Raw genomic sequence first — 12,598 nt, forward strand, 5'->3', positions numbered from 1 at the left:
CCCTTCAAAAGAAACAAAACAAAACAAGTGTACTATAAGAAATAGGGAAGAGAGAAATTTGCATGGGGAGAATACTGAAGATGTGAATGGACCACTGTCATCAGACACAATCACCTGGAATTATGTCCATTACTTAGAGACAGCACAAAGGTTACTACAACTAAAGACACCAGGTGTTTGTGTATATACACCCCCTGACTGTCAATTTGTTTTACATTTTTGTCAATTAATGATTGGCTGGTCTTGTATAAAACTCCATATCAACAGCAGGCAATAAGCAGAGGCAGATGGCTTAACATTTTCCATGCTACCCATTGAATGCATATTTTGGGTAAGTATTTCCTGTTACACACCAACTGCTTATTGGTACATCCCACTGTCTGGATAATATATATATATGTTGAATAAGGTAGTTATAAGACCAGAAAAAAACAAAGAAAAAACAAACAAGCAGTCCAGAAGATAGAGAAACCACTGTATGGATAGGTTCCAAATCTGGGAGAGAGTTGTTCTGTGGAGTGGAAACTGACAACAAGAGGGAGACAAAAGCCAGGATACATGAAACGTTACTGTGGTGTATGTGATGGGACACTATTGTATCACATCCTATAGTATCTGAGATTGAAAGTAAAGTGAGTGGAAAGGCAGTAATGATAGGAGGTCAAAAGTGAGAGAAAAATCCACTACAAATACCAGAAGATAAACCACTGTATGTAAAGGTACCAGATCTAGGAGAGAGTTGTTCTTCTATCACCTTAGCTTAAGTTTTCAAGACATGATTCATAAGTAACTAAATGTGATGATCATGATCATATATGAGAAAGACCAGAACCAAGACAAAAGAAGTTCTGAGAGTGAGTACTTCCACAATGGGGTAGGGAACAACAGATGTTTTTGAATGGATCACAATAAGAATACCACACAGATGAGACAGAAAATGAAGGTTAGACTGTGAGGAGAGACTAGCTCAAAAATGTAGAGCCAGAGAAACCTTGCCCTTGGCATCAGAAATGGATCAGCCATCCAGAGCTGTACCTCATTGGAACAGAAGCAGCTGAAAGGTGTAGTTACAGAACTGGTGGGTGTTTAGCACTAAGTACCACCTGCAGTCACCAAAGATACAGAAACTCACATTTATATGCAGAAGGAGCACACAGTCACTGATCTGAGATATGAAAGTCTCCAATCATATGCAAGTCTGTATAAATGGGAAAAAAAGGGTATCCAGGGCCATGTGAGATCAACTGATACCTGCATTGACAGGTCATAAACTACTGAAGGAAATGTGTATGGGCAAATCTAAGAGGAACAAAAGATTCAAGCGAAGAGGGAATCCTCCAAAATAACTCATGCAGGAAACAAAGGAAACACAAGAGTCCTAGTATCAAAACCTCCAAGTGACAAAGACAAAAATGTAGGCTGTGCCTTCTCCACGAATGTAGTTAGAGGAGGGTTGAGATTGAAATGAGACTACTCCTGAAGGAAAAGGGAAGTCAAAACAAAGTAAGCCACACTTGGTGTGGTAATTGGAGACCAAGTGTCTATAGATTAGTAATATAATAGGCTTCAAGAATATGACCTCAGAGAAAAAAAAAAGACTGGGCCATAACGAACTTAAAAGGAACTATTGAGAATCAAATATTTGATCACTGAGGTAAATCAAAGGAAGCAAAAAATATGTAGACAAATCAAGATGTGGAAGTTATCCATCATGATGAGAAAACTGACCAAAAGAAAGACCAAAATTGGGTTAAGTGGGACAGACTAATAGCCTTCTGCCTTCATTGGAATGATAAAAAAATACAGAAGTAGAACTCTAGAATGGAGCAGAGGAATTACATCACAGCCTATGCAATAGGAGAGGTGCAGAGTAAAGATGGAAGGAAAAACCTCTGAGAAAGAACCTACAGAACTTCATAGGATGTAGCAAAGGGATTACCAATGGAAAAGATTGGGGTAGTTTTTACAGGACTGAAGTCAACAAGTAGCTCCAGGAATGAATTGCCTCCATGGCTTAAGGAAGATAGTTAATAGTAAGAAGAGGACAAGAGAAAGAGGAGGATCACTCCAAAAAAACAATATATATAGACACACAAAATAAAAATCTGGTGCATACGAACACTGCTGAAGAACTGCATCATCAGCTGAAGAAACCAACTTAATTAAAAAAACCACAAAAAACCCAAACACCATATCACAAAGACCCAAGACAGAAATCCTGGATAAGGGTTAAAATAAAGAAATTAAATTTCTTTAATAATAAAATAAAGAAAATAAAGCAACCTAACAAGGAGCAGTCCAAAAAAACATCCAACTAAATGTAACAAATGGAAGAAAACCCAGAGCAAAGTGGAAAACAGATATGTGCAAGCTGCCTCACTAAAGCTGGAAGGGTCATGATGGACAAAAAGGAGCAGAAGAATGAAAAAGAAATTGAAATAAGGTGAAAAAAGGTAGATTGAAAGAAAAATATATCTCTAGACTCAAAGAATCAGGTGAAAGAGGACCATGCAGGTGTTCAAAATTTAGCAGAAATTAACTGCAGAAAGAGAAGACAAAAGACACATAACTGTAAATCCCAAGTGTAAAACAAGTGTAGTTAGTATCCTATATCAGAGATAAGAATCAAACCAGCCAAATTGTGCACAATGGCAGTAATATCACTGATCATTGTCTGTAGTTGTCAAAGAGTTTTAAAAACCTTGAAGGATATCATTAATGTGGGAACATTCAGTAGAAAACATGAAGCTCATATTATGATAGTCCTTTTTTCTTAAATCATAAAGAAAGCAAATAACGGCAATAATTAGAAATACCCTAAAACAAGTATGGCAATAGCCAAAGATCTAATAATGACCTTGAAGATTACTGGATGAAACTTGTACATTGGATTAAATAACAGTAACAGGTAATAGGATATGTTTCCCCAAACAATAAAAGGTGAATTAAAAGAAAATCAAAATCAACGTAATTCAAATGAAAGTTCTAACTGTTAAGTTTAAACTTAGTATTATTCTACCTGATAATGAAGAAAGGAAAGACTACACTTGTGTTTGTGGTGACTACTACACATAAAAGATGTGTCACCCTCCTACTGCTGGGGGGCTATGGTTTAATAATGATGAAACAACAGACTGGTACAATACACATTAACAGATGTAGGAATGAGAGCTTTGTTAGAGGCCTGCAGCATGCTCAGGAACTTACACTGAAGTGCACACTCAGGTAATAACTCTTTCTGGTGAAGAGATTTTGTTTTTGAATTTCGCACAAAGCTACTCGAGGTCTATCTGTGCTTGCCGTCCCTAATTTAGCAGTGTAAGACTAAAGAGAAGGCAGCTAGTCATCACTACCCACTGCCAACTCTTGGGCTACTCTTTCACCAACGAATAGTGGGATTGATCGTCACATTATAACGCCCCCCACGACTGAAAGGGCAAGCATGTTTGGCGCGATGGGGATGGAAACCCGTGACCCTCAGATTACGAGTCGCACGCCTTAACACGCTTGGCCATGACAGGCCCTGGTGAAGAGAACACAATTTTATTTTTAAACTAAAATACCTTTAAAATGAAACTAGAAGTATCATTTTAGCAGTTACCTCTTGGAAAGAATGATGTTACTACAAGTAATCTTTAGTATTTTAAATAATAATTCCAATAATTATCATTAATTTGTATAGCTTTATAGATTTCAGTTTTAGAATAATGTTACACATACTTCTGCCAGCTTTAAGTACAATACTAAATATTTAAACATTTTAACATCCAAGTATTAAGTTATCTGAAGGAAAAAAACTTATTCTGTGCAATAATTAAAAGGATTTCTTTCAATTCTTGAAAAAGTATTATTTTGTACAAGATAAAACACACAAAAATAAAAATGTGTGGAGCAACCAGTGACATCAAAGCTGTCTACTTCCATTGGCACTAAGACTAAATAGTTGTAAACAAAATGGGAATAAACCTAAAAGAACACAGTCAAAGGTTGACAAATACTACATAAAGTTTAGATACAAAAATCACTTTGGCAGAGTTTAGAAACAAAGCATTTTTGTATTTATACTGTTTACAATACCATGCAATACTTTTAAAACATTCACTTATGATATCTTTCATGGACATACATATATTCATTACAATATATTACATAAAAAAATAGCTTGTTCTCAGGCAATTATAATACTGCTTTAATACTATAATACTATTTTATGAATTTATGTCATTATGTTTGGTATCAAATTGTAGATTATACTGTAAATTTTCATATTATACATTATTTGATTCCTTAATTGAAAAATAAATATTAAAAAAACGCTTTTAAACATTGATTTCTGTGTGTCACATGGTATGTTAAATGCAGCATTTGTTCAGATTGGGTGTCCAAGAACGAAGCTTATTGTTTTGTACAAATTAGGAACTCAAATTACTGATACTGAAAAGCTAGAATATGAAATAAGAGCCTCCTATCTTTTCTATTTGCTGAGATATCATTCATATATTGAATTAAACACAGTGGCTCTACTCACCTCTTCCCATTTTTGAAAACAGGTCCTTATATGCACTTACATCTTGTGAATAACCAATCAAAAGCTTAAAATATCCCTCAAGTGGTTTTCTCAACCATTTTCAAGTATTACTTTGTGCTGGTAAGTTGGGTCTTTAGCCCGTTTGAAATTTCATATTCTTTAAGACCCAAATACAGCTTAGTTACTACACTTGATAAATTACAATGGTATCAATATAGTAATTTATAAATTTTTGGTTATTCAAATGTATATATATAAAACCTTTAAAAATTATTTAATTTCTCATCTTCCACGTGTGAAGTTTCTTAAATCTTAGCAACCTAAGGCAAACAGCAACTGAGTACAAAGGTTGTAACTGGAAGAGATAATTGTTTGCTTTACTTCTTTATTTACAGTTCTATATTTTACAAAAGAAATAAGTTTAAAAACATATTTGTTAATTGTAGTAATGATAATACATATATAACTGAAAATACTAGCCCACTAAAGCTCAGCCAAGATAGGTAACTTTGTGATGACTAAAGGTTAGTTTTATGCTCTTGGATACAGTAAGATGGGTGCACATGTGCTGCATCCTTGTAGCTTCTGTAATGTAGGTTAGCAATGACTTAAAGGTCAATATAATAAATATATATAAATGTATAATGTTATACAAGTCTTAAATTACTGACTGAGTATACATATTTTACCTCCACATCAATGTTATCAGCAAAATAACCCTGGACTGCAAGTTCCTGCTGTGCTCTTGCATGCTTTCCTTGAGATGCAAGAAGATCTCCAATCCAAACTTCTTCTTCATTACCATACCCAAGAAAGTGAACAACACATGTCCCTTCTTGTTCATTAGTACTCATAACACATGTTTCATAGAGAAGTCCATCTTCAGAAAATATTGCCTGACAGTAGTCTCCCAATTTCCACTGCTAATTTATAAAGTAACAGTATATATGTTTACTATCACCGGCCAATAATCTTCTTATATATATCACAAGCTTAATAAAATAGAGAAAACGTATTTCAAACTTTCTTTAGTGAAGAAAGTTTGAAAATAATTTTTACCTTATGCTTCTCTCATAAGAGATATTTGAACTTTTAACTCAAAACTCAAGCTGAAACCATTTATTATAATTTAATTAAAAACTGAACAGCTGTTAGATTATGTAACACAATATGCATTTCTTCACCTTTGTTAGAAATGTTAAAAATTAAACTGATAACCTTAACATGAGGATTAAATGTAGGCTATCACATTAAAATATTATTAATATAAATATATAAAGCAGAAGTGTGATTCACTTGTATGTCTGTTTATTTTACATACACTTTTTGCCAGTTTTAACTAAAGTTGGCTTGTATCTATATGCCCCCTCCAGGAACTGCCATAGGAGGATTGTGTTCATCTAATTAAGATGTCAGACACAAACGTAACCAACTCATATTTATCATGTTAACCACATCTAAAACCTCCTCGCTGGGTACTGACATTTGCTTGAAGGTAAGGCAAGGATCATCACAGTCATTTCAGGCCCTAAAATCATGGATGTGAGGTAAACACAGACTCCAGGGCATGATACAGGATTAGCATTGACCCAGAAATCTGGAAATGTGTCATCCTGTATTTGCTGGAAGCTCACTGCAAGCAATAAACTCCTGTCACTATAGGACTGGTCCAAAACATTCAAAGGTCAGTAACATCCATATCTCATGAGAGAATGAGGGAGTGCCCAAGACAGAAACAGAAATATACTGCTTACTTTCCATAACCCAATTCACAGAAGGAAGAATCGAGGGAGACAGATGGACAACCCCAAACCTGTGTGAGGACTAAAGTTGATTGGCTCTCTTGATATTCAAAAACCAGCCTGCAGGATTCAAACATCTGCATGAGGATAGGATGAGCACATCCAATTGAAGAGGAGAACTGCATTTAGATGTTTAATTCTATGATGCCACTCAATTTAAGGGATGGTATACTATTTACACCATCAGAACACCATTGCTGTATTTTGAACAGAATGGTTATAAATATATATATAGAACCCATCCATCAGGATGCCTCCATGGTACCTGTGCTCAACCAAGGACCTAGAATAGGACCACTTCACTTTCAGAATTGTCAGAAGATAGTGGACCACCTTCCATGAACAATAAATGAAATCAACATTGATAAAATAGAATGGCCATGCACTCACCAACCAGATAGCTTTGTGTTAAATCTGAACTGGAATTACAAGTAGGCTCCCATGGAGGCTGGTGCCACTCCTACTTACACTTGGAGAAAACAAAGTATGAAGGCCCCCACTTTGCCCTCTTCTCCAAGAGTGGAGAAACATGCTCAAACACTCTGTAGGAAAAGCTTTTGTCTGCCACTCCAGCAACAGGAAACTATGGTTGGTACGGACTCCCAAGGACCACTGGTAACGTCTGGGAGATAAAAAGCATTGGAGGGACCTGAGGAACAGTACTCTGAAATCTGTGCAATATGTGAACCAAGTTTCCCACATGTCTGAAAGTAAACTGATCCCAGTTTATACAACCTGATGATAGGCAGGGACAACCAGGATTTCCTTTAGCTCTACTAGTAATTGTCCATGAGTGGCAGTCCATAATAAGGTGATACCATCCAATAGGTGTCTAGATAGTCTTATGGCACACCTCATTTCAACACAGCCTGTTGCAGCCCATAGTAATTATAATTAAAATTGTTGTTAGTGTGGAACAGAGAAGGGATCCAGCAAAAAATAAAGGTATACTGGAATGAAATACTATATAATTGAGAAAAGTACCTGTTAGAGCCTAACAGATGTAGTAAAAATAAGTACATTGGTTAGTTGAAAGCATTCAGAAAAGGAAACTACCAGATAATGTAAGAACTGAAATAGAAAATTAGTAGTAGTAGTCCACATACCAGCCCACTCAATGTCTTATAGAGGGCAATTCAACTGGGATGGTTAATGACATAGAAATATGATGAATCTAGTAAGATGCAACCTACAGAAGATTCCTCTTCTGTAATGATAATTTATTATAGGCTTATGTAAATCATTTACAAAGCCACATTATGAAGGTAATGGAAGATGAGTCACAGGAAAACAAAGGATCCAATAAATGAACAATTGATTCTTAGCACATCGATATGAGTCAGTATGAGTCATTTAACACTACAGAGTCCTAACAGGCATAATAAGTGATCATGATTGGAATGGTTAAAAAGGTGAGAAATGGCTGGCAAAAAAACTGTACAGAAAGAAGTGATAGGGAGAAATAGTACATTCATTTTACAACACTCAAGACAACTTAATGAGAACTAATATTAAGTGGTTTCACAGCCTTCATAGTATTAAGAGAGTCAGTAGAGATTATACAATTAGAGTAGTGCTAACTTCTATACATTTCAGAGCAAGTGATATTGCATAAAACTGAATAATGAACACAGAGCATGAAGGAAACTGTTGAACTGATACAAAGTTGTTGCAAATCACAGATGAACCCATGGTCAACTGATATTGAGTTATCTGTATATATATAAAAGTAACTTGAAAGGTGTTTCTTAAATAAATGCCACTGTGCTTTCAGGTAAAAGTATCCAAGTTCTTTAGGTGACTCAAGGAATAACAAGTGGAGAAAGCAAGAATCCATGGTGAGATGAGCTGATTATAAGATTCTGTAGCAGGATGAAATGTCAGAATCATCTCAGTCAACTTTACCTAAATAAGTAGGCCAAAGGTATAAATCTTAGACTACCTATCTGCAAAATACATAGCCCAATAAGGCATAAAGATACAATGGCAGATGGGATACTGTGGCAGAGGCCAGAGCTTTGCAACATAATTTAAAGATACTTGAAAACATACGGGAAGTAATCTTCATATGATTTTGTTTACAAAGTCTGGACTGGTGAAATGCAGGAAGCCCCTGGATGAAGTAAAGTCTAGAGACTGACAGTCCTTCTTAGATAAAATTATAGATCTTAAGTACAGAGCACTTATTAGCTCCCCAAGAGGTGGAAAAGAGGATGCAAAGCATATTCAGTACTGTTGAATATTTGTCTTTAAGCTAATTAATATGTGGAATAAAAGTCAGCTTACTGTCAAGAAGAAGTCCTAAGAACTTGATTTCAGCTACCAAAGGGATTTGTGCACCTTTCAGATGGAATTGGAAATGTGTAAACCATATTGGTAACAAAAATGTATGTAGCTGCTTTTAATTAATCTTATTCACATGAGCTCGGTCAAATAAACCAAGTTTGTAACCATTTTATACTCATTCTCATTTCCATACTATTACTATTAATATTTTAGTATTTTCACACAATTTGGCAGTAAACATTACAAGACCTCTGTATATAAAAAATACATATTTTTTAATGAAGTACTTGTTAATAAAGGTTTGCCTCTGAATTTATCAAGTAGTTTTATTAACTAGTCAAAGTGCAAAGTGACTTTCATGTTAAAATTAAAAATACTTTAATAAATGTCACATGGTATTTACTTCCTGAAAAATGTCTGAAATGTCATAGAAAAACAGAACAGAATAAATTCATTATTTAAATATGTTACTTTGTTATCTTTTACCAAACTAATCACCTTGTGTATGTATAAATGTAGATAAATTCAGTATCAAAACATGAAAAACGAAAAAATGTTAAAGGCAAAGGCAATTATTATGAGTTATTGTTTATTCTTATTTTTCTGTGATTACAATAAATATAGATAATTTGGTTTTTTGATATTCATAAATATCAATGATCTTAATAACAAATTAAAATCAACTTTTGAAATTCTGATTTGAAAGGAGCAGCATTTTACTAATAATAGACAGAAATATCCTTCACTTAAAAGCACTACATTCACAGCTTATTTGTGTGAAAAAGTTACTGTATTTTGAAAATACTAATATAACATATAACAATAACTTAAACTGCCTTGTTACAAACCAGAGATTCTCACCTAAGTATCCAGGAGTTATTTACGACATCCATTCAAAACTAAGACTACTACAGAATTTGTTTATTGTGGTAGCTCAATGAATACCAAGTTACTAAAGTATGACACCTGTACTCAATTAAAAATACCTAGTACATATTTTGAGTCACTGTTTAAATGAAAATGACATTTAGCATAGGATTTCTCCTTGCAGTAATAATTATAACTTAAACAAAGATATGTCTCTTCTGTCTCATGCATCCCAGTTTGCACTAAAAATCAGTTATCTACACCAAAGTTCACTATTCTAAAATCAATATAAATTTCTGAAGAAAGATGAATTACCTTTACCAATACTGAAAGCAGTTCTGAGGTAAAACTTCTACAGTAAGAGTAGTATGATAAACACCACACATATTTTAGATTTAACCTTCTGTTTGTCACTAGTAATACTCTGTACCTAGTAAAACATACACAAAAATAATTTCTCAGAATCAAAGGAACAGTTTTATTTTTTTTTTTATTCAGCCCAAAATTGTCAAGTTTGCATATTCAAATTTCTCCGTAGAAAAAACAGAGTCCAACGTGTTAAAAATGAAAGGCAAAGATCATTGAGACCAAACAGATTATAAACAGATTTAATAAATATTTTTGTTTAACCTCTCTTCATGTAAAATGCACACAAGTGGCTTCAATAAATAACCAACAGCTAAATTTGAAAAAAAACAAAAAACAAATTTCCAAAAGTCACTGATAAACCTGTGAAAGGATTGCAATAGTTGTTAAGGAACTTTGAAAAATGATTCCTGTGTTGTAGTCCTGATATTACAGGGATGTGCTCAGGTATTCTTTGCATTAATTTTCAGAGGTTTAGTTCAAAATAACAATAAAGTTAGAGAAAAAAGTTTTCACATTGATTTGGCAATGCTATACAAAATGTAATAAACTGGTAATTTTTGTGACATAGCTTATAAAAATATATTTATCAAATGGTACTTCTTTTCTAACTATTATTATTAATAGGCCAGCAATAATAATAATAATCACAATACAGTGTCAAAGTGAAGTATCCCATTTTGTAGTACATCAGATGTTAAGATGAAATTCCAACCAAAAAATTCTGGGATGGACTGCACTTTGTAAAACTTGTGTATCTGTTGTTGTTATTGGCAGTAACATAAAATATTTGAGTACCATTATAACAAAGTATATTCTGTAAAGATGCAAACCTTATCTTTGTTTTGACCAAAAACTTATTAAGCCTGTTCTGTAAGACTTTTCTATTTATGACTGTTATGATTGTATCAAAAGTGTCCATTTTAAGCCAAACTTATCTCATTTAATAAAACTGCACTACTGATTGTGGTCTTGTCTTCAAAATTCTCGCCACTGCTCTTAGTTTAAACATTCTCGGCCTTGACACCAACCTCTGTCTGGAGGACCAGGATGAGACACTGACCTTAACCTTGTAAGCTCTGGTCTTCAATCCAAGATTGGTTACTTGAAATTACTCTTTTTTTAATGAGGTTTTGAAAATATCCTAAACCTAATTATCATTACACTTATACATAGAAACAAACTCAACAATATTAGTACCTTTCATACTATCAAACCAATTCAAAACAATGTTTCCAATTTATTTATTATTATATATTTATATACAGAAATAAACAAAGAGGTAGTGTAACCCTAGTTAGATGTTTATAAATGATATGATGGCAAGTTATAACTAAGTCAAAAATATTTGCCTTATAACAATCATTTCCCAGCTGAAAATATTAAGAAATAGCAGTAATAGTTTTATTGAATTTAATTTTGTTTTGAAAGATGAAAATTATTACAAGGTGACAAACAGAGTCTGACTTCTGAAAGATAATGAATGTTTTTAACTATGCCTAAAATTTTGAAATAACAAGTGCAAGTATAAGAATAGAGATAATTTCCAATTCGTGATGTAGGGCATTATTTTTTTTTACAAGTTGGAAAGAATATTTTCAATTTTCAAGATTGGGAATAAAAACATAGATGAAACTTGCACAGAAAAATTGAAAAAAACAAACAAACAAACAAATAATAACAATAACCTATGACAAATTATACTTCCAAACCAAAAAGAGTATGGTAACGGGTTAGTGTTAAAAACAAACTACACAATGAGCTATTAATCAGTGCTGTGCTCATCACAGGTATTAAAACATGGTTTTTAACATTATAAACTATGAATTATTTAACCAAAATAATGGAGGTTACAGAATCAAAGTATTTTTTCCCACACAATACACGTATATTACATGTTAGTTTTTAATTTTTTTTAACTGAATATAAAAATATATGGTTGGATACATATTATACTTTTACAGACATTTTCTTGTATTCCAACACAACATTTTTACTTGTAGGTTATGCAGTAAAAACTAAAAAACGTTACTCACCTAGTTCCATGCCTCAGTTCATTTTCCAGCCACCTAATTGCTTTTCTTGCTCCCACACTTTCTTTCTTATGTTCATCAAGACTAGCTATCACTAATAACAAGTGAAGAAACAAAGAAGTTAAAAGTAGTTTTAATAAAATCACATTCAAACTATCATATCTTACATTTGCCAAACACACAAAAAAAGCATTTATAATTAGGAAAAAAAAAATACTTAATGAATATTGAACTCTGAATTATTGTTCCAAGTCATATAGTGGTGTTCAGTGCACATCATAACTTTTACTGAGTTACAGTTAAAATGCAATTAAACAACTTTATTGTCAATGCACGTGAAAATGCTTGGCATCAATACATAATTTACAATTCAAGTTTCAATTAGTTTAAAAAGGATATATTTATGTCAATTTTTAATCTTTATTTCTACATGTCACACAATACCTTTTAGCTCTGAATTATTTGTTTTAGGCTTTCTTTCTTCCCTTTAAGTGTTACAATATTCCATAATTAGATACTCTGATTACAGATACTAACAGGCCAGAAATTAAAATAAGTTATTTAAGTTATTTATTTACTCATGCTTTCTTGTTAACGTTACATATTTATAACCAATAAAAAAGCCATTCTATGACCTACGCGACTGTAATGTCTTTGTTTCATTTTAGTAAAAGGATATCAGTATTCCACTAGGTAATGAAATTTTTAAAACCTTT

General features: G+C 33.1%; 1 protein-coding gene across 8 annotated transcripts in view; it reads right to left on the minus strand.

The window, feature by feature from the left end:
• The window catches only part of LOC143222620 (nonsense-mediated mRNA decay factor SMG5-like), a 51,446-nt gene that overhangs the window by 8,874 nt on the left and 29,974 nt on the right, over nt 1–12,598 (minus strand). For 4 of the 8 annotated variants that reach the window (XR_013012388.1, XR_013012385.1, XM_076449329.1 and 1 more), the window contains 2 exons: nt 11,886–11,976; nt 5,218–5,451 (listed from right to left, as the gene is read on the minus strand). Coding sequence is in view for 5 of the 8 variants with exons in the window: in XM_076449329.1 (XP_076305444.1) it covers nt 5,218–5,382 (165 nt within the window). In the remaining 3 variants the exon portion in view is untranslated. Of the gene's footprint in view, nt 1–5,217; nt 5,452–11,885; nt 11,977–12,598 lie in introns of those variants that run through there. The other 4 variants (XR_013012386.1, XM_076449330.1, XM_076449327.1 and 1 more) reach the window with 4 other exon arrangements.

This window comes from Tachypleus tridentatus, chromosome 8 (assembly GCF_004210375.1).
Source record: "Tachypleus tridentatus isolate NWPU-2018 chromosome 8, ASM421037v1, whole genome shotgun sequence".
NCBI classification, from domain to species: Eukaryota; Metazoa; Arthropoda; class Merostomata; order Xiphosura; family Limulidae; genus Tachypleus; species Tachypleus tridentatus.